The sequence below is a fragment of the Zootermopsis nevadensis genome, unplaced genomic scaffold (genome assembly GCF_977971745.1).
Source record: "Zootermopsis nevadensis isolate Lab colony 2312 unplaced genomic scaffold, Znev_1.0 Znev_ptg000025l, whole genome shotgun sequence".
Lineage (NCBI taxonomy): Eukaryota > Metazoa > Arthropoda > Insecta > Blattodea > Termopsidae > Zootermopsis > Zootermopsis nevadensis.
In genome coordinates, this window is record NW_028259157.1 from 10,869,072 (window position 1) to 10,888,023 (window position 18,952).

The 18,952-nt window shown below is 40.4% G+C and overlaps 1 protein-coding gene across 5 annotated transcripts in view; it reads left to right on the forward strand.

The window, feature by feature from the left end:
- The window catches only part of siz (Brefeldin-resistant Arf-GEF family protein schizo), a 48,082-nt gene that overhangs the window by 6,695 nt on the left and 22,435 nt on the right, over positions 1 to 18,952 (forward strand). The window contains exon 1 of one of the 5 annotated variants that reach the window (XM_022081828.2): positions 318 to 411. The exons of the other annotated variants lie outside the window; for them this stretch is intronic. Coding sequence (XP_021937520.1) covers positions 344 to 411 — 68 coding nt within the window. The 5' untranslated portion in view covers positions 318 to 343. Of the gene's footprint in view, positions 1 to 317; positions 412 to 18,952 lie in introns of those variants that run through there. 5 annotated transcript variants of the gene reach the window in all.

Here is an 18,952-nt window from a genome sequence, read left to right on the forward strand (position 1 = left end):
CCATGCCGTATGGGGGGTTGACGGTGAAAGTTGACGTGGCAAGGTATGGTCGTCTGACGGCAAGGAAAAACTGCAGTTCTAGTTCTGAAAGTACAGGCGACACCAGCGTGTGGAAACTGTGATTGCGTAACAGTGGCAGTTACAGCGTAAATAAAGAGAAATGTACGCGAGATCAGTGGTCAGTGCCGTTTGTTTTAAAGTGGACACGTCTTGCGATTTTGTGTTTCAATTCGGATACCTTGTTCTGTTATAATTGAAAATTATTGAAGGCTTGCTCAAAGTAGCAGCTGTTGTAAGAGCATTTATCATAGAAAAGTAATGCGAACTGTCGTAAAAGGCTGCAATGATGGCCAGATTGAAATACGTACCTCCGGTGTTCGGGACTTGTTACGTATTGAACTGTAAATATTGGTATGACTTTTTGATTTTGTTAATACCAGTTAAGTCTTAATCCCGAGTCAAATATTTTCATTGCTCAAACAGGTTTTCATCTTTGCTTATGAATCGATAGCACCATGTAATCTGGTAGGTATTGATCGACGTTTTAGAGGACCTGCACTGAAGCGTCGATAAATATCTTCCAGACTATATGGTGCTACATTCTAAAAGAGAGACAGCTTCACACTCATCGCCTAGAGAACTCATGTGCCATCTACTAATGTTCCTTGTACGCCTATATTTTATAATATGCAATTACGAGTAATTTATCATTGCGGCTTAGCATCAGATTATGTAGAGTATAATCTTAATTTCACATACATGCGCGATTTTGATGACATCTGCATTGCTTCTGCTTTACATAACCTCATTAGATGATAATACAACTTATAAAAGTATTATCTGTATTGCATAAAGCTGTACCAGTATTATAATTGTTTGGATGTGTAGTACGTGATGTCATACATATAACGTAAAAGTACTGTCCACAGATCACGAGAAAAACCCTACTGGGGGAAGTCGTTTCTGGTCGGTGCGGGGGGAATGTTACTTATCAACTGGACTAGAGGGCTGCTATTGGTGGGAAGTGCGATACGTCAGAGTTGAAGGCTACTACACAGACTGAAAACATCAAGCAGTTAAGAGTAGCGTCTTGTGAGCGCACTTGTAATGTGTTCTGTGGGTGTTGCGATAATATTCTAGATTAAATCGCTGTGCCACTGTGAGGTAATCTTAAAGCTGTACTCATTAGAACACATGAAAGCCTGTCGTCTGTTGTTCGTTCAGTGGTTGTGGAACGAATGCTTTTAGGATGGGTCGTCACTCACCGCGAAATCTTGCGCATGCGCGTATATCGAATTCCTAGCAGGGATTTTCTCCTGGTCTGTGTTCTGTGGGTGTTGCGATAATATTCTAGATTAAATCGCTGTGCCACTGTGAGGTAATCTTAAAGCTGTACTCATTAGAACACATGAAAGCCTGTCGTCTGTTGTTCGTTCAGTGGTTGTGGAACGAATGCTTTTAGGATGGGTCGTCACTCACCGCGAAATCTTGCGCATGCGCGTATATCGAATTCCTAGCAGGGATTTTCTCCTGGTCTGTGAACTGTATTAATAATTGCAGATGCAACTTAAACCTGAGTGTGGTTTGTGACGTAATGTAGTCGTGTAGTCTACATTTTATCGTTGTGAGAACTCCCCAGACAGTGAAACTTCCCGTGTAACATTTGTGTTTGTTTACTATATTTAAATACCTTTTGAATGGGTGTGGAAAAGCGTCTTACATACAAAAACACCGGGAACTACTGGCATGTCTTTTGTGGTCTCGCCTCGTGTTTCCCTGAATGATTTCAGCCTGGAAGATGGCTTTCTTCGGGGTTGTTGTATTGTGTGGTGTGGTGGAAGTTTACCGACGTTTCAAAGGTCCTTGCTGTATCCATCATCAGGGCGGTCGTATTGATGATGGATGCAGCAGGGACGTTTGTAAACTTCCGCCAGGCTACAAGTCGCAACAACCCAGAAGACAGCCATCTTCAGACTCACCTCAACTTGGGTCTACGTACATAAGAACACGCTATTAAGATGAATTTTAAACCACAGTGCGCCGTATTTGGAGCGTTTCAGTTATGCTAGGGTTTGAATACGTCGTCTTCTCCGGCCTGTTCCGCCTTAGAAATACTTCTGGTATCGTAAATACTTGTGGTGTGTATTGCCGTGTAGTCTGCAGAAATAGAACACAGTAATTGACCGACTACACCGAAGTCGACTGAACATGCACGAAGATGACTTCTGGGTTGTTGCTAATTGCACTGTGGTAGAAGTTTATCGACGTTTCAGGGTTGCTCGTTACCCGCATCGTCATCGGTAAACTTCTACCAGAATGCGCGGCGCAACAACCCAGAAGATTGCCGTCTTCTCTCTTGCCGCCTTGAGAACCTGAAATCTCAGTCACGAAACATGCACGTTTGTGCGCATTTCCCAACATACGACAGTATTTTCTACACAGTTTAGAAAATGTTTATGGGGATTTAGCCCATGCAACGTCCACCGCCATGTTAAGGCGACATCGAAGTGCAGGCAGTCCGTTATTGAGACGGAGTTTAATCTGTAATTCTGGCTTGCGTATGGGCTTAAGTTTTTGTACCGTTAAAGTCGACGCACGTGAATTTGCAGTATTATTCGAAAGTTGAATTATTAGGTTGTAGTTTGCACTTAGAGCCACGGTGGTCTAGTTAGAACGCTGGCCTTGTAATCCTGGGGTCTCGGGTTAGATTCCCGGCGGTGCCCGAATTTATAACTTGTGTTGGGCAAGGCCGTGGTCTAGGCAACACGGAGTTTTCCTCCGGGGGCTTCCCCGGTTTCTCCGTGGCATCCCATTCACACACAGAAGAAGGCAATGGCAAACCACTTCTGGATCATCTGCCAAGAACGTATATGAACAGGTGCCAGTCCGAGAAAAGGATGGAAGGATCCTGTTCATATGGACCTGTCGTCAGACAGAACACTAAATAAAATAAGTTTGCACTTCCGGTTTTTGAGTCCATATTTATATTTTTTTAGCATGATTGCGGTAGAGAATGTATGTGTTTGTTAAAAGATGCTGCATTTACATTGAAACATAACCTTTGAAGACTTTGTTTCCGCCCTGTGTAAGATGTTCACTAAAGAACTTTTCATTTTGGGGAGGAACGTCTCACCCGTAATATTCTTTAAACATTTGTAATTGTTGGATGTTCGAAGCCCGGTCTTCAGCCTTAATCTATGATCAATAAAATCTTCTCGGGCAATCATCCTCGTTAACTGGTTGCCGTAGTAAACCGACGTTTCGGGAACAAACTCTGTAACAGGCGACTTCCGAGGATCCAGTCATATCAGAATCCTGAAGATGGGGACAGAGTTTGTTCCCGAAACGTCGGTTTACTACGGTAACCAGTTAACGTTTCCATTAGGCGTCAAATGAATTTCCAAAACCCACATTTTCTTAACCAACCGTCTTGTTATCTCAGATTAGGTAGAAAATGTGAATATGTAATGAGATCTTTGGAGATAGTCGGTCTTCGTTGCGATTGCCGGAAAGTCTCAAGGTTGCGTGGGAATTCTCCGTGTGCCGCGTATTTGATTAACGTTGCTACGTTAACTGTGACCGATGAAGGATTGTAAAGGACGGCTACTAGTCACAGACAAGGCCGGAGTCTTTCCATCGTTATTTGTTTGTTTCATGTGTTTGCATGCTCGGACAGCTGAATTGTCATAGTAACTGGTTACATGCTGGGAGATTCCGGACAGGAGGAGCTGTCACGTCCAGGTTGGCCCCGGGGGTCTACCCAACCCCTCCTGTCAGTTTTAAACGGCGAGAGGGGGGATTTCCCCGAAGTGCAAAGCGTGAAACTGAGCATGTGTCATGGTTTGTTGGTAGGATGAGTTCCCGAGTCGTAAGTTTTGGGCCATTTTCAGTGCGTGGGTAAAATGCCGTAGGGTCTTGGGGTGGAATCGAACACGACCCTTCCGAATGCGAAACCCTCATATTGTCACAAGAAGGAAGGATGGTTATTACTATTAATAAAGAAAGCTATTTTGGTCGTCGACGTCAGTGGGGACGACGAAAATGTGGAGGCTGTCGCCGTCGTGGCTATGACGTGAGCCAAGGGTGGGTCTCGAATGCGGAAGGCAGGTCATGAGCCATTTCTAAGCTCTAGGACATTGGGCTGCTGGGACGAATTGCAATTTAATTACATATTTACTGGGTGAATTAATAGGAACAGGGTTACGGTTGGTATCTGCTCACTCCGGGTGTTAAAGATATCGCTATAAGACGGATCTGTGAGGAAATCCAAACAATCTGCAGGAAACATTGACTTTAAGTGGCCCAATGTGGATACATTTCGGTTTCGATATATGGAAGGTGATAATCCTCACATTTTGGTGTGTCTCCTGCGAAATTGTATCAGAATTTGGTTATTTTAATATGTGCGTACGTGGAAACTGCTTGGGTAAGTATATTGTTCTGCTGTTTTTATTTCGGATCGGAAATCTTGAATTCCACGTGCACTGACGCTCAGGAACAAACTTACACGAAAATAGGCATTGACAATGTGATAACACTTTCTGTGGAAAGAATAGATTTTGACGATGAATTTAAAGTTTCGGTTATTTTACTTGGATACTGTAACATGGCTCACGATGTTTCAGTCTGGAGCAGGTCATGGCAGGTTCTGTCATCGGCTTCCTCTCGGTGGTCAGGTGTTGAGTTCGCCGAAATGTCACTTATACGGATGCTACGCGTTGTCCGTGAAAAAGAGACTCTAATTTTGGAATTATCTTCAATAGCTGGTAATGTAAATCGACAACTTCAGATGTATGTAATTAGCCTCTTTACACCGCCGCGTGCAATTCTCGCAAATATTTTGTGTATCGAAACGCCGAACACATTTTATTCGAAGGCTGTCTTGGTTTCCCGACTTTACCCCCCGAGAGGAAATGGGATCGACCAGCTCATTTCATCAATACGGGTGACGCCATGGGGTGAGATCCACGCAGTCGCGCAGATCGCCCCGGTTAACAGGCTCGTTGGTGGAGGGTCCGCGATTCACGCACTGCCAGGTTCGGCCGCATGGCACTCGTTTGTGAATGAAGATCATATGTTACGAGTGGTGACAACATCGGTGTTCAATTGCTCGTTCATGCATGTTACTTAGATAAACAAAACATATATTTCTTATTCAACTGTTATCAACATACATGTCAAATTCTGGTCTTTTCATCATCAGAAAGGTAATACCAGCAACAGTAATTTTTTACATAAAAGAAAATTGCGATAATTCTGGTAAGAATGTCGACTTAGTAAGTGTACGAAGCTGATATTCGTCGGTTTTTATTCTGTGCAAACAGTTACTGCCTTCAGGCACCCTGTTTCTTATTTGTTGATGAAGTTCTGGGTTGTGACGCCGTGTAAACTCGTTGGTAGATGACAATGTTTCGACGAAACTGTCTGAATCTTCAAGAGCTGGAGACAGTATGTCTCTCCGAAACGTTGGAATATACTGACGTATTAAACCTCGACCCGACATAGTAATACTTCTAGATGTCTTCCGCTATACACGTCATGTCTCTATCAACTCATCACCGACTAATATTGAACATCAGATGAACCACGCCTTATAAAAAACAATACCTTCGTTCTAATATATAAGAGTAATCTGATAAGAACATTTCAATAAACTGCATAACATTGTAAATGATTGTAATTCGAGTTTTAAATTTTATCAATCTAATTTATACCTGAGGACGGTTAAATATAACCGAAACATGTCGTAAGAGACGTTCCAATTTGTAAATCGATCATTTGATGCGGAACGTGAAATGATATTTTAAATATTTTATATATTTTATTATCTTATTAAAATTGTGATTTGACGGAAAATATTAAAATATTAATATACTGACGAGTCTACACGACGCCAAAATACCAGAAGAACTCTATCATCGTCTTTACTGCTGTGAAAACCTCGATCACGTTGTGTATTTGTTTCCAAAGGAGTAAGCCCCAGTAAAAATAAATGGGTTCTGTGGCGTTTTCTTGTGTGTTTAGTTTCAACCCCCAGTAAGTGTACATATTTACTTAACGCGAGTGCACGTCGTCTGTTCAGTGTAGTTAACACCCCCAAGTAACGGGGAAATTGTGGACTGTGTAATACGCAGGATAAACCAAGAACTACTAAGTATTAAAACAGGAAAGGATATTTTAATGCGACAAAATGCTTTCAACGAGTTACAGAAACGACTGAACGTGTTCGGTCAGGATTCGCGGTTTTGTTCCGGTTTACGAGTTTCGTAGCCCAAAATCAGTCGGAAGTATCAGTTTCACATAAATTTTGTTTAAGAAGCGCGAACGGTGATGAACATTGAAGATGATGATTCTCTAGGATGTTGCCCCGTGTTGTCTAGTTGAGTTTACCGATGTTTCAGAGGTGCTTACTGCCTCCATCATCAGGGCGAAGACAGTCATCTTAATACTCGACCCTGTGTGAACCTGAAATCTTACTTGATGAACGTCGTTATTACTCGTCGCCGACGCTGCAGATAAGGCGTTGAAGACCACGCCGTACAAAAAGTGGTAGCCCTGTATTTGAAAGAGTTTGAAGGTTGGTATCTCTTTCATACCAAAGACTCAGCTGTTAGGACATTGGTTTGGAAATTGTAGTTTCGTAGCGTCGTTTATTGTTTGTTTTTGATACCGGATTGCGTCCATGTCTTACGTTTTAAGGTTTTTGACGGAAGGGGGAAAGAACCACAGAGAAGGCGTCTGTTGCCTTGTGCTGTGTCGTGTGTAGTGAGATTGACTTTGAAACAATTTATTTGTATCTACAATAAGTTCAGACCGCCACGGTGGTCTAGCGGTTAGAACGCTGGCCTCGGGTTCGATTCCCGGCGGTGCCCGAATTTATAACTTGTGTTGGGCAAGGCCGTGGTCTAGGCAACACGGAGTTTTCCTCCGGGGGCTTCCCCGGTTTCTCCGTGGCATCCCAACAATTATCCCATTCACACACAGAAGAAGGCAATGGCAAACCACTTCTGGATCATCTGCCAAGAACGTATATGAACAGGTGCCAGTCCGAGAAAAGGATGGAAGGATCCTGTTCATATGGACCTGTCGTCAGACAGAACACCAAATAATAATAACAATAAGTTCACTTAAATTATAGTCAGATGTGCGAAATAGCAAGGAAGAATATATAAACGCCATTAGACTAAGTTTTATCACCCTTTTTAATTACAAGCCGCCATATTTTAAATGTCCTGCTTGAAAACAAAGCACACAGTCAAATCGCTTCCTTCCCACCCGAGGCAGTTTTCTGCTCAAGAGATATTTTTCAAATTTTTGAGGTAGGCATTCAGTGACCGTCTGCATTCTGACATAGCGAAATATTAGTTATTGCCATTAATGGTTATTATCAGTGAGGGCAGTACGGTTAGGAACAGGCTGAAGACAGTAGGCGTAGAATGAAAGTTACAAAACTTGGTGTTTCTGTTTTGCAGTCCGCGTCTCTTGTGAAGAGGCACATTCGCCTAATGGTTATAACACTGCAGCACTTGTAACAACAGATCGGCGATGGTGGACGTATAATGTCAGAACCACACATGGCATTTTTAAGGAGGTACAAAATTGGGTGTGCTGTTTGTAGGCCTGCAGCTCTTGTAAGAGAATGTTACGACAGGATGAGTTCTGTAAGATTTGAGGTTTTCACAGCGATGAGTGAGCGTTTGAGTGTCAGACAAGAAAGTTTAATTGAGGTGGATATCCCAGTTTAATTTTTTAACATCAGGTTAGAACTGACGTATTGTGTAGGAGTTTTTTTTTTTGTATATCGCAACTAGATGAAATCTCTTGAAATTAGATCTGATAATGAGAACGCAACATTGATGTCTACATGGTAGATTCTTGTGACGGCCAGTTTGTCCAGCGTAGCGTGTTAACATGTTAACACCAACAGGTACCAAGACAAAAACCCGTTCTTATTAATGACCCTAATGCTTAGGCTTCCGCAAATGTTCATCTTAAACGTTCATGGTGTCAAAAGATGTGTACACATATCCAGTGAATGAAATGAAGACATTTTAATAAATATACTTGTTCAGATTAACCACCGTTATCAAATCTAAAACTTCTTGACGATGGTGAAGAGTCATTTGAATAAAAATTGCCTTGGATATTATCCATCGTCTAGTAAAATATAAAATATAAAACGCGAAACGACGTTTCGGAGATGGGACGGAGATAGAGTCCCATCTCCGAAACGTCGTTTTACGTTTTATATTTTATATTTTACTAGACGATGGATAATATCCAAGGAAATTTTTATTCAAATAACCACCGTTAGCTTCATGGCAGACGGAGATCGATAAAAAGGTTAATATTCCGTTGATTTTGGGGCCCTCTGTATACTTAACGTAGCAGTCGTCCGTGTTTCAACCTCGACTTAATTATCGTTAATGCAAGTATCTCGTGCTTTTCTCGTGATATCTGAGAATGTAATTGTGTTAGAAAGAAAAGCCAAGTGGAGTTAGATCCCGAAAATAATTTTGAGTATCAAAATAACTTTCTGGTGAAGATGACTGCGTGTCGTCTCGTTGGAATTGAGTGACGTTTCATAGGCGCCTACCGTCTCCATCATTAGGGCTACTGTTCATATCCAATTTATCATTGACACCTCACGCTGTCATTTGCAATTCCCGAGTTCAACGGATTTAAATTAAAATATATAATAAAATTCAGGTCAATACACAAAACTTTATTTAGATGTTAAAATTTAAAATTTAAATGTTAAAATTTTAAATTTTAAATTTGCGCCATTCAACACTATAAGGATGTTACAATAGAGCGCTTTCATTTCCTTCACAACATGTTTCGATGTAATACATCATCTTCAGGTATTGTAGCATGTGTTCCGCTGAACACATGCTACAATAATGAATATATTGAAAGACATGCATTATAATATAAAATAGTTTTAAAAGACAACACCTGAAGATGATGTATTACATCGAAACATGTTGTGAAGGAAATGAAAGCGCTCTATTGTAACATCCTTATAGTGTTGAATGGCGCAAATTTAAAATTTAAAATTTTAACATTTAAATTTTAAATTTTAACATCTAAATAAAGTTTTGTGTATTGACCTGAATTTTATTATATATTTTAATCAGAAAACACAAACATGACGTATGTAAACCTTAAACTTAATAATGGATTTAAATTAATCGAAAATGTGCAGCCAGTTGTTTTGTGCGTATAAAATAACTGCCTGGATTACTGGCGATAGGAAGGTTCACATTTATTCTCGTGTCCTTGGTCCTGCCGTATAAGCACTCTTAACATCCGAATGGTTATGAGAGAGAGAAGTCCTCGTACATAATCATCAGTGCAGTGAGCAACATCAACTTGACTGCCGTCGCCTACGCGTACCTGGTCATTTTGTATGAGAATTTTGTTGTTCTTGTAGCCCCTGGCAAGGCAAGGATATCGCGCACCAGAGCTCCGTATGAGGTATCTGAAAGTATCCGCGTGTCCTGTCAGTTCTCTGCGTGTCCGTAAGGAGAGAACGACGTCGATTATAGTCTTCCGGGTTGTAGCTTGTTACTAGTAACGAGTTACGAGTGACGTATCGTCTCCTTCCGAAACGACAGTAACCACTTACTGCGTCACAACCCGGAAGACACGACCGATATCTTTATTTCGCTGCGAGAACCTCAAGTCTCTTGTGGGAACGCTGAAATTATCACATTTTCGGCGTATTGTTTCAGAATTAAGGTTAAGAATTGAGGATAAATGATTATTATTACATCTATTCACCACTTTGTAGGGTATTTACTAATATGCACCCGAGATAAACCTTGCCCCTGAGGTACATAGTGCAGCATCTATTTCCGAAATACATTTTGTTTTTAGTATGTGTTAAAAGATTAATCTTTTAACATTATTATATTTGTGATTGACGGCAAAAATTTTAATATATTTTTAATACTTATGAATCACAATATGACGCATTTACAATATCTTATGTACTATATAGTTTTATTTTGAGGGATGAAAGTATATTTTATTTCAGCGTTATTATTATTATTGTTATTATTCCCTAGGTGGATTATTTGTTTTTATTTATATTTATTTATTTTGCTTTGTGTTTAATATTGTTTCCTTTTTGGGCTTCCCTGCATTTGACTGTTATATTTAATACTGTACATGTATAAGTCTAATTAATCTGTTTGTGTACTATTTTTCATTATTATTTCATTATTATTGTATATATTATCAGTATAGCCACGGTGGTCTAGCGGTTAGAACGCTGGCCTTGTAATCCTGGGGTCTCGGGCGGTGCCCGAATTTATAACTTGTATTGGGCAAGGCCGTGGTCTAGGCAACACGGAGTTTTCCTCCGGGGGCTTCCCCGGTTTCTCCGTGGCATCCCATTCACACACAGAAGAAGGCAATGGCAAACCACTTCTGGATCATCTGCCAAGAACGTATATGAACAGGTGCCAGTCCGAGAAAAGGATGGAAGGATCCTGTTCATATGGACCTGTCGTCAGACAGAACACTAATAAATAAAAATAAAAAATATATTATCAGTGTTTGCCTGTTGTTGGCTTCTTACTGTTGGCAAACACTTAAATAAATTAATTGAATTGAATAACTGCTACAGAATAATTATTGTAAAAAGAATACTTGAGAATTAAACCTTGTTTTACACAATTTTGGCAGGTAGATTTGTCACTCATAAAGGCGAATATTTACTCGGTGAAAGTAATGAAACCAGTATGGTTCGGAGCGAACGTAACTCATACTGTCATAGGTAGGGTATGATTTTTTTTATCTAACTCTGTTACAGATCACTTGCATTTGCTTTCACTGGTTACTGGTAATAATGGATTACCTTCCGTCAGCGGTACTCAGTGCTGCTTCTCCTCGCTCTCTTGGACTAACTAAAGTCTTGCAAAAACCCATCGTGCTTACGGATGCTGTTTACGCGACAGTCAAATCGAAGAATTTCTGGACTTCGAGCTAGATCTTATATTTTGTATCATGCAGGAAATAAGTTGTAGGTTCGCTGACGGAGCATAGGTTAGCGGTGGTCGCGTTGTCCGGAGTCCATATTGGGACGTTTGTGTACAGGTTTGCCAGCGCCTCACGGGGCAATTAGATTCAGCCGGTAAGCAGTTCCACTTACACGACATGTTGAGAATTGTGATGCGGGTTGCCAGAAGGTCGTGTGAATCGTCCATCTTGGCAGAAGGAACTTCATGTGGTCACAGAGTTACCCAGAAAGAAGGTTTTTCATGGCGTAGGCAATTGTAATGTTCCATAATTAAATTAACCTGTTTCTACCCGATGTCTGCAGCCATCACACTATTTTAGTGCGAGAAAGTTTTAGATCGTGGGTAGATTTGGGTAAAGAACAATGTTATTACTGCTGATATCACATTGACGAGTTCTTATTTTGGGTCACAACGTTCCAACATAGTCCATCGATAATCTCGATGTGACGTATGGATGTTCGATCAGCGAATGATTTATCTGCAGCGAATCCCAATGAATAAATATCTTCTATCCAGACAGCACAAGATGACGGAGTGATGTATGGAGTCCTTACTTGTGGACAGAAGTAATACAGTTCAAACAGAACATCGATTTAAAATGTAATTTCTTTGAGAACTGCCGGATTCCATGTATATGTAATTGTAATTGTGCCACGGTGGTCTAGCGGTTATAACGCTGGCCTTGTAATCCTGGGGTCTCGGGTTCGATTCCCGGCGGTGCCCGAATTTATAACTTGTGTTGGGCAAGGCCGTGGTCTAGGCAACACGGAGTTTTCCTCCGGGGGCTTCCCCGGTTTCTCCGTGGCATCCCATTCACACACAGAAGAAGGCAATGGCAAACCACTTCTGGATCATCTGCCAAGAACGTATATGAACAGGTCCCAGTCCGAGAAAAGGATGGAAGGATCCTGTTCATATGGACCTGTCGTCAGACAGAACACTACAAAAAAAAAGAATGCAACAGCGTTTATCAATATGAACGCCAGTCTGGACATTTTTCTTAGGCTTATATTATAAATTACGTAAGTCGAGTATTAAATCTTCCATCTTCACCTGATGATAAGAATCCAGTAATAATTGATATGAGTGAAACGATAACTATATGAAAATTAACAAATATATTAAAGATAGTGTAATTGCGTCATATTGTGAATATTATAACAATTATTTATTTTAATCCGTCTGATCACAATATTTAAAATTTCTTATAATTAAGATAATAAAATATCATTGATGTTCCATATCGATTGATCGATTTACATTTCGGAACATTTACACAACATGTTTCGGTTTTTATAAAACCATCATCAGGTGTAAAATATATCTAAGAACTTAAAACTCTCCTACATCTTTGGTATGTTTTATTTTTATTTTTATTTTTATTTTATTGATACTTTCTAACTATAATTTATATATTTTGCATTTTATTCTCTAAATTCTTTTATAAATTCTTTCAAATTCTTTAGTGTTTCTTTCAATCATTTACTTACAGGCCGATATGTACATCTAATAACATTTAAGAAAAACAACACCTTCGCCCAAAAATGGAAAAACTACAGAAATCATAATTGAGTTTTAAGTTCTTAGATATATTTTACACCTGATGATGGTTTTATAGAAACCGAAACATGTGTAAATGTTCCGAAATGTAAATCGATCAATCGATATGGAACATGAATGATATTTTATTATCTTAATTATAAGAAATTTTAAATATTGTGATCAGACGGATTAAAATAAATAAATAAATTAAAATAACATTTCATTGTGGTTTTAGGAACATTTTAGTGCATTAAAGTTTAAGTAATTCTTGTGCGAGTAACCAGAAACCGAACGAAATAGTAATTCTCTAGGACCGAAGTGTTTAATGCGGTAGAATTATTTGCGGAATTTTTATAATTTAAAATCGTGAGAAGACTATTTTAAATGTCATTATCTGTAATTTTATATCCTGGCGTTCAGTATTTTGGATTGTGATTGACCGGAAAGATTTATCTCGTGCCCGTGTTATTACGCCAAAGCGACCAAACCTCGTATGTCATTCCCTGACGAAATTGAACCTTCCTCGATTTGTTTATGATTCGAGTAGACTTATCTGAGGGCATAGTGCATAAGCGTATTCCGTTTGTCAACACGTGCCCGTGTGAAGTTGGATTTTCACGATACATTACCACACAAACAAATTTCCGGATTATTGGTTGTCGCATCTACTGTCAGTATTCAGCAGATTTTGATAAACACGAAATCAGCTCTGTTTTCCAAAGTAATTCCAGGCGGGAGAGCCAGTTCTGACTTCCTTTGCTTGTCTGTTTTGTGTACAGTAAGAAAGTAGATTTTTTCTGACGTTGCTTTTATGGGTTGTGACGCCTCGTAGACTTGTAGGAGGATACCGACGTCTCCATCTTCAGATCTGTATTTTTACTCTTATTTCCTTTAGGGATTCAAACAGTATTTTTTAAGCAACAGAATGCTTATTCGGATGCATGGGAATAGAGCAGTTGAAGTGGAATTTTGAGTTTGTAAGACTTGAGGTTCTCACAGCGGTGACTATGAAGATTTCCGTCTTCTGGGTTGTTGCGCTGTGTAGTCTGGTCGATGTTAACCAACGTTTCAGAGGTCATACTGCCTCCGTCATCAGGGCGATGAGTATGAAGATTTCTGTCTTCTGGGTTGTTGCGCTGTGTAGTCTGGTCGATGTTAACTGACGTTTCGGAGGTCATACTGCTTCCGTCATCAGGGCGATGAGTATGAAGATTTCCGTCTTCTGGGTTGTTGCGATGTGTAGTCTGGTCGATGTTAACCAACGTTTTAGAGGTCATACTGCCTCCATCATCAGGGCGATGAGTATGAAGATTTCCGTCTTCTGGGTTGTTGCGATGTGTAGTCTGATCGATGTTAACCAACGTTTCAGAGGTCATACTGCCTCCATCATCAGGGTATGAAGATTTCTGTCTTCTGGGTTGTTGCGCTGTGTAGTCTGGTCGATGTTAACCAACGTTTCAGAGGTCATACTGCCTCCGTCATCAGGGCGATGAGTATGAAGATTTCTGTCTTCTGGGTTGTTGCGATGTGTAGTCTGGTCGATGTTAACCAACGTTTTAGAGGTCATACTGCCTCCATCATCAGGGCGATGAGTATGAAGATTTCCGTCTTCTGGGTTGTTGCGATGTGTAGTCTGATCGATGTTAACCAACGTTTCAGAGGTCATACTGCCTCCATCATCAGGGTATGAAGATTTCTGTCTTCTGGGTTGTTGCGCTGTGTAGTCTGGTCGATTTTAACCAACGTTTCGGAGGTCATACTGCCTCCGTCATCAGGGCGATGAGTATGAAGATTTCCGTCTTCTGGGTTGTTGCGATGTGTAGTCTGGTCGATGTTAACCAACGTTTCAGAGGTCATACTGCCTCCATCATCAGAGTATGAAGATTTCTGTCTTCTGGGTTGTTGCGATGTGTAGTCTGGTCGATGTTAACCAACGTTTCAGAGGTCATACTGCCTCCATCATCAGGGCGATGAGTATGAAGATTTCCGTCTTCTGGGTTGTTGCGATGTGTAGTCTGGTCGATGTTAACCAACGTTTCAGAGGTCATACTGCCTCCATCATCAGGGTATGAAGATTTCTGTCTTCTGGGTTGTTGCGATGTGTAGTCTGGTCGATGTTAACCAACGTTTCAGAGGTCATACTGCCTCCATCATCAGGGCGATGAGTATGAAGATTTCCGTCTTCTGGGTTGTTGCGATGTGTAGTCTGGTCGATGTTAACCAACGTTTCAGAGGTCATACTGCCTCCATCATCAGGGCGATGAGTATGAAGATTTCCGTCTTCTGGGTTGTTGCGATGTGTAGTCTGGTCGATGTTAACCAACGTTTCAGAGGTCATACTGCCTCCATCATCAGGGTATGAAGATTTCTGTCTTCTGGGTTGTTGCGCTGTGTAGTCTGGTCGATGTTAACCAACGTTTCAGAGGTCATACTGCCTCCATCATCAGGGTATGAAGATTTCTGTCTTCTGGGTTGTTGCGCTGTGTAGTCTGGTCGATGTTAACCAACGTTTCAGAGGTCATACTGCCTCCATCATCAGGGCGATGAGTATGAAGATTTCCGTCTTCTGGGTTGTTGCGATGTGTAGTCTGGTCGATGTTAACCAACGTTTCAGAGGTCATACTGCCTCCATCATCAGGGTATGAAGATTTCTGTCTTCTGGGTTGTTGCGCTGTGTAGTCTGGTCGATGTTTACCAGCGTTTCAGAGGACATACTGCCTCCATCATCAGAGTATGAAGATTTCTGTCTTCTGTGTTGTTGCGCTGTGTAGTCTGGTCGATGGTTACCAACGTTTCAGAGGTCATACTGCCTCCGTCATCAGAGTATGAAGATTTCCGTCTTCTGGGTTGTTGCGCTGTGTAGTCTGGTCGATGTTGACCAACGTTTCAGAGGTCATACTGCCTCCGTCATCAGGGCGATGAGTATGAAGATTTCCGTCTTCTGGGTTGTTGCGCTGTGTAGTCTGGTCGATGTTAACTGACGTTTCAGAGGTCATACTGCCTCCGTCATCAGAGTATGAAGATTTCTGTCTTCTGGGTTGTTGTGCTGTGTAGTCTGGTCGATGTTTACCAACGTTTCAGAGGTCATACTGCCTCCGTCATCAGGGCGATGAGTATGAAGATTTCCGTCTTCTGGGTTGTTGCGCTGTGTAGTCTGGTCGATGTTAACTGACGTTTCAGAGGTCGTACTGCCTCCGTCATCAGGGCGATATTCACCTCTGAAACGTTGGTTAACATCGACCAGACTACACAGCGCAACAACCCAGAAGACAGAAATCTTCAATTTTGAGTTTGTTTGTTTCCGGAATTTTTATTTAATTATATTTGTCGCGTCACGTAACAGAGGACAACTGACGAACTACTGACCAGCTTGTTTGTATCGTGTAGGTAGTTCTATAAATGAAGTGATTTGTTTTTGATCTGCAAAATGCCTTTAAGCATTGCTCGTATGATCAAGAAACTCGAGGCCAGTCATAACTGCACAAAATCCTTTCTTGTATTTAAACCTCGCCTTAAGAACTTTGTAACGCCATTCTAACACCTCATAAAATACCCATTTTTGTTCTAAAATCCGATCGCATTCAGTAACTTGAGAGTGAGGAAGTCGTAATTTAATTTGAAAGGCTACTGCTTAGTCTAAATTTATACATGGCGTATCGGTGGCAACGGAACTATTCCGGATAACGTAGTTTGGATCACTTTCTCTTTCGTTTAAAATGCGTAGAGAAGTGACGTTTTATTGGTTTAATTATGTTTTATTTATTGGGCGTAAAAACTACAGATATCAGCTAAATGACGTTAGGAACAATTAAGCTGAATGTTTATATGTTTATTTATTAATTTCAAGTCTGTCATATTAAGCGTTGATCACATTGGCCGCGCCCTGAATCCATGTAACATCCTGAGATTCTACCTCGCGAGAACCAGATTACGGTAACCCATAGTAAGTTGTGTGACCCAGGATTTAGCGAAATATTGTTGTTCGTTCCTTGAGTTTGCCGGCTACGAGTGGTTTCCGGGTTGTGTTTAATATTATTCATACAGAGTGAATCCGAATAATCAGCTGTTACGGATGTCTGTAAGTGATCAGAAAGCTTTGGTGTTTAGGTTCGCGTGTTTCTTCACGTTAATGCGTACTGCCTGGTGATGGTGGAACAGGTGATTTATGGACGCTACTTACATTTCCAGTGAGCTGTGTCTTTGAGATCTTTCGAATAAGGTAGTATATTTGCGTCATATTGTGAATTAGGTTAATATTTTAATATTTTCCGTCAAATCACAATTTTAATAAGATAATAAAATATTTAAAATATCATTTCACGTTCTAATATATAAGAGTAATCTGATAAGAACATTTCAATAAACTGCATAACATTGTAAATGTTTGTAATTCGAGTTTTAAATTTTATCAATCTAATTTATACCTGAGGACGGTTAAATATAACCGAAACATGTCGTAAGAGACATTCCAATTTGTAAATCGATCATTCGATGCGGAACGTGAAATGATATTTTAAATATTTTATATTCTATTATCTTATTAAAATTGTGATTTGACGGAAAATATTAAAATATTAATCTTTCGAATAGTTAACTGTTCTACTCAGTGACTTGAATTATAAATAACAGCTGTTATAAATTGACTGCTAATTATGGAACACATCCGAGTATGATTAACGTCAACTTACAGCCACGTAAATCTCAAGCAAGTCGTTTAAATGCGTGCATTAGCAGTGGAAAATAAATTCATATCGCATGATGTGCACTGTCTTCTGTTGTGTGATGGTAAAATATACGCATTTAATGTTATATGTGTGTTACATTTGCTGCCGGGCGGCGGCTTTAACTTGTTATTAACGGGGGTTTTTTCTGCTGTATTTGATTTTATAATCGTCGCCATTTAAATTTTTCTCCAGCACGAAGAATGCCTTCATCCATTGTAACGCAGCGCAGATACACAACGGACGTCCTTACTGACGCGAGAACCTCAAATCTCGTGCACATTTTTTCGCCCGCTGATCGTCGCTTGTTTAATTTCGAACGCCGTGCGCGGCTTCGTTGCGCGATTGAGGCTGTCATTTGTTCATCGTATTGCTTCTTATGGCATTGGGCATTCATCTTTGTAGCTGGAGGACGTTACGAGCAGCGAGCGTGATGAACCCACGCACTGTACGAGACAGTAAGCATTGAGTCGCTCTCAAGTTAACAGCCCACAGCAGAATGAATGTCTCTGCTATCTTTTTTATCCGAAGTTGAAGCAAGATACATCCTTTGAAACTTGGTGATTTAAGATTTTTTTATGACGTCAAAGCAAAGAAGGTGGCGGTGTATGAATTGTAGCCGCATTTGTGCGTGGTTTCTGGTCAAATGTACATTGTCTTTGCGTTATGACTAGGAAGAATTTCCAGTCTGCCTGTTAAGTTACTTGTCCAGCGATTAAAATAAAAGTGTAGAACGAATATATAAAACTGTCGTTGTTTATTGAATTCGAAGCTCTCAGAATGTGTTCCATTGGTATAGAGTTCCCCGTTGTGCGTACAGTTGCTAGAGAACGGTGATTCCTAATGCTGGTTCGAAATCCGTTCACGAAATAGTCCGTGCTCAATATCCTTCCGCTCAATGATATTTCTATGGTTTCCAGTCTCGCATTATGACAAACATTGACGAGTTATCTCTGACAGATCTGAGTTTTAAGGGTTAAGGGATAATGTGGTTTGTTAAGGAGAAGGATTGGAAGATTAACAGAGGAGGATTCATCCTCCTGTCTACATTTCTGCACTTGGCGCTTTCTGAGAGGCTCGTGATTTGTAGTTAACAATTCTGTTACCAGCCTGATTTGGTTCCTGGACAGTAATTTGTCTTTTAGCTACGATACCTTTAGCGGATTCTCTCCTAATTAAATTATCACTAAAATATAATGTAAGGCAGGCTCTACTCGTTTTGCGTTTTTCATTTTATCTGTAATCTACTTCATTTTATTGAATAAAATTTTTCTTGGATATTATACATCGTCTAGTAAATATAAAACGTAAAACGACGTTTCGGAGATGGGACTCTATCTCCGTCTTCAGGTTCCTACACAGTTGGGCCCACTAGATAGAGCTAATCCCTATCTCCGGACCTTACGTTTTATATTTACTAGACGATGGATAATGTGCAAGAAAATTTTTATTCAATTGACTCTTCACCATCGTCAAGAAGTTTTAGATCTGATATACTTCATTTTATGTTCTGACTCTTTTGCAGGAGTTAGTTCTTAATCGAAACAAACCAGGGGCTCGAATTCGTCACAGCTGAAGAATAATTTTTACGCGAGTGTTGTGCAGTAGTCTTAAAAAGCTTTGTTGTTCTGAGTCACGCATCGTCCCCCTGACTAATAA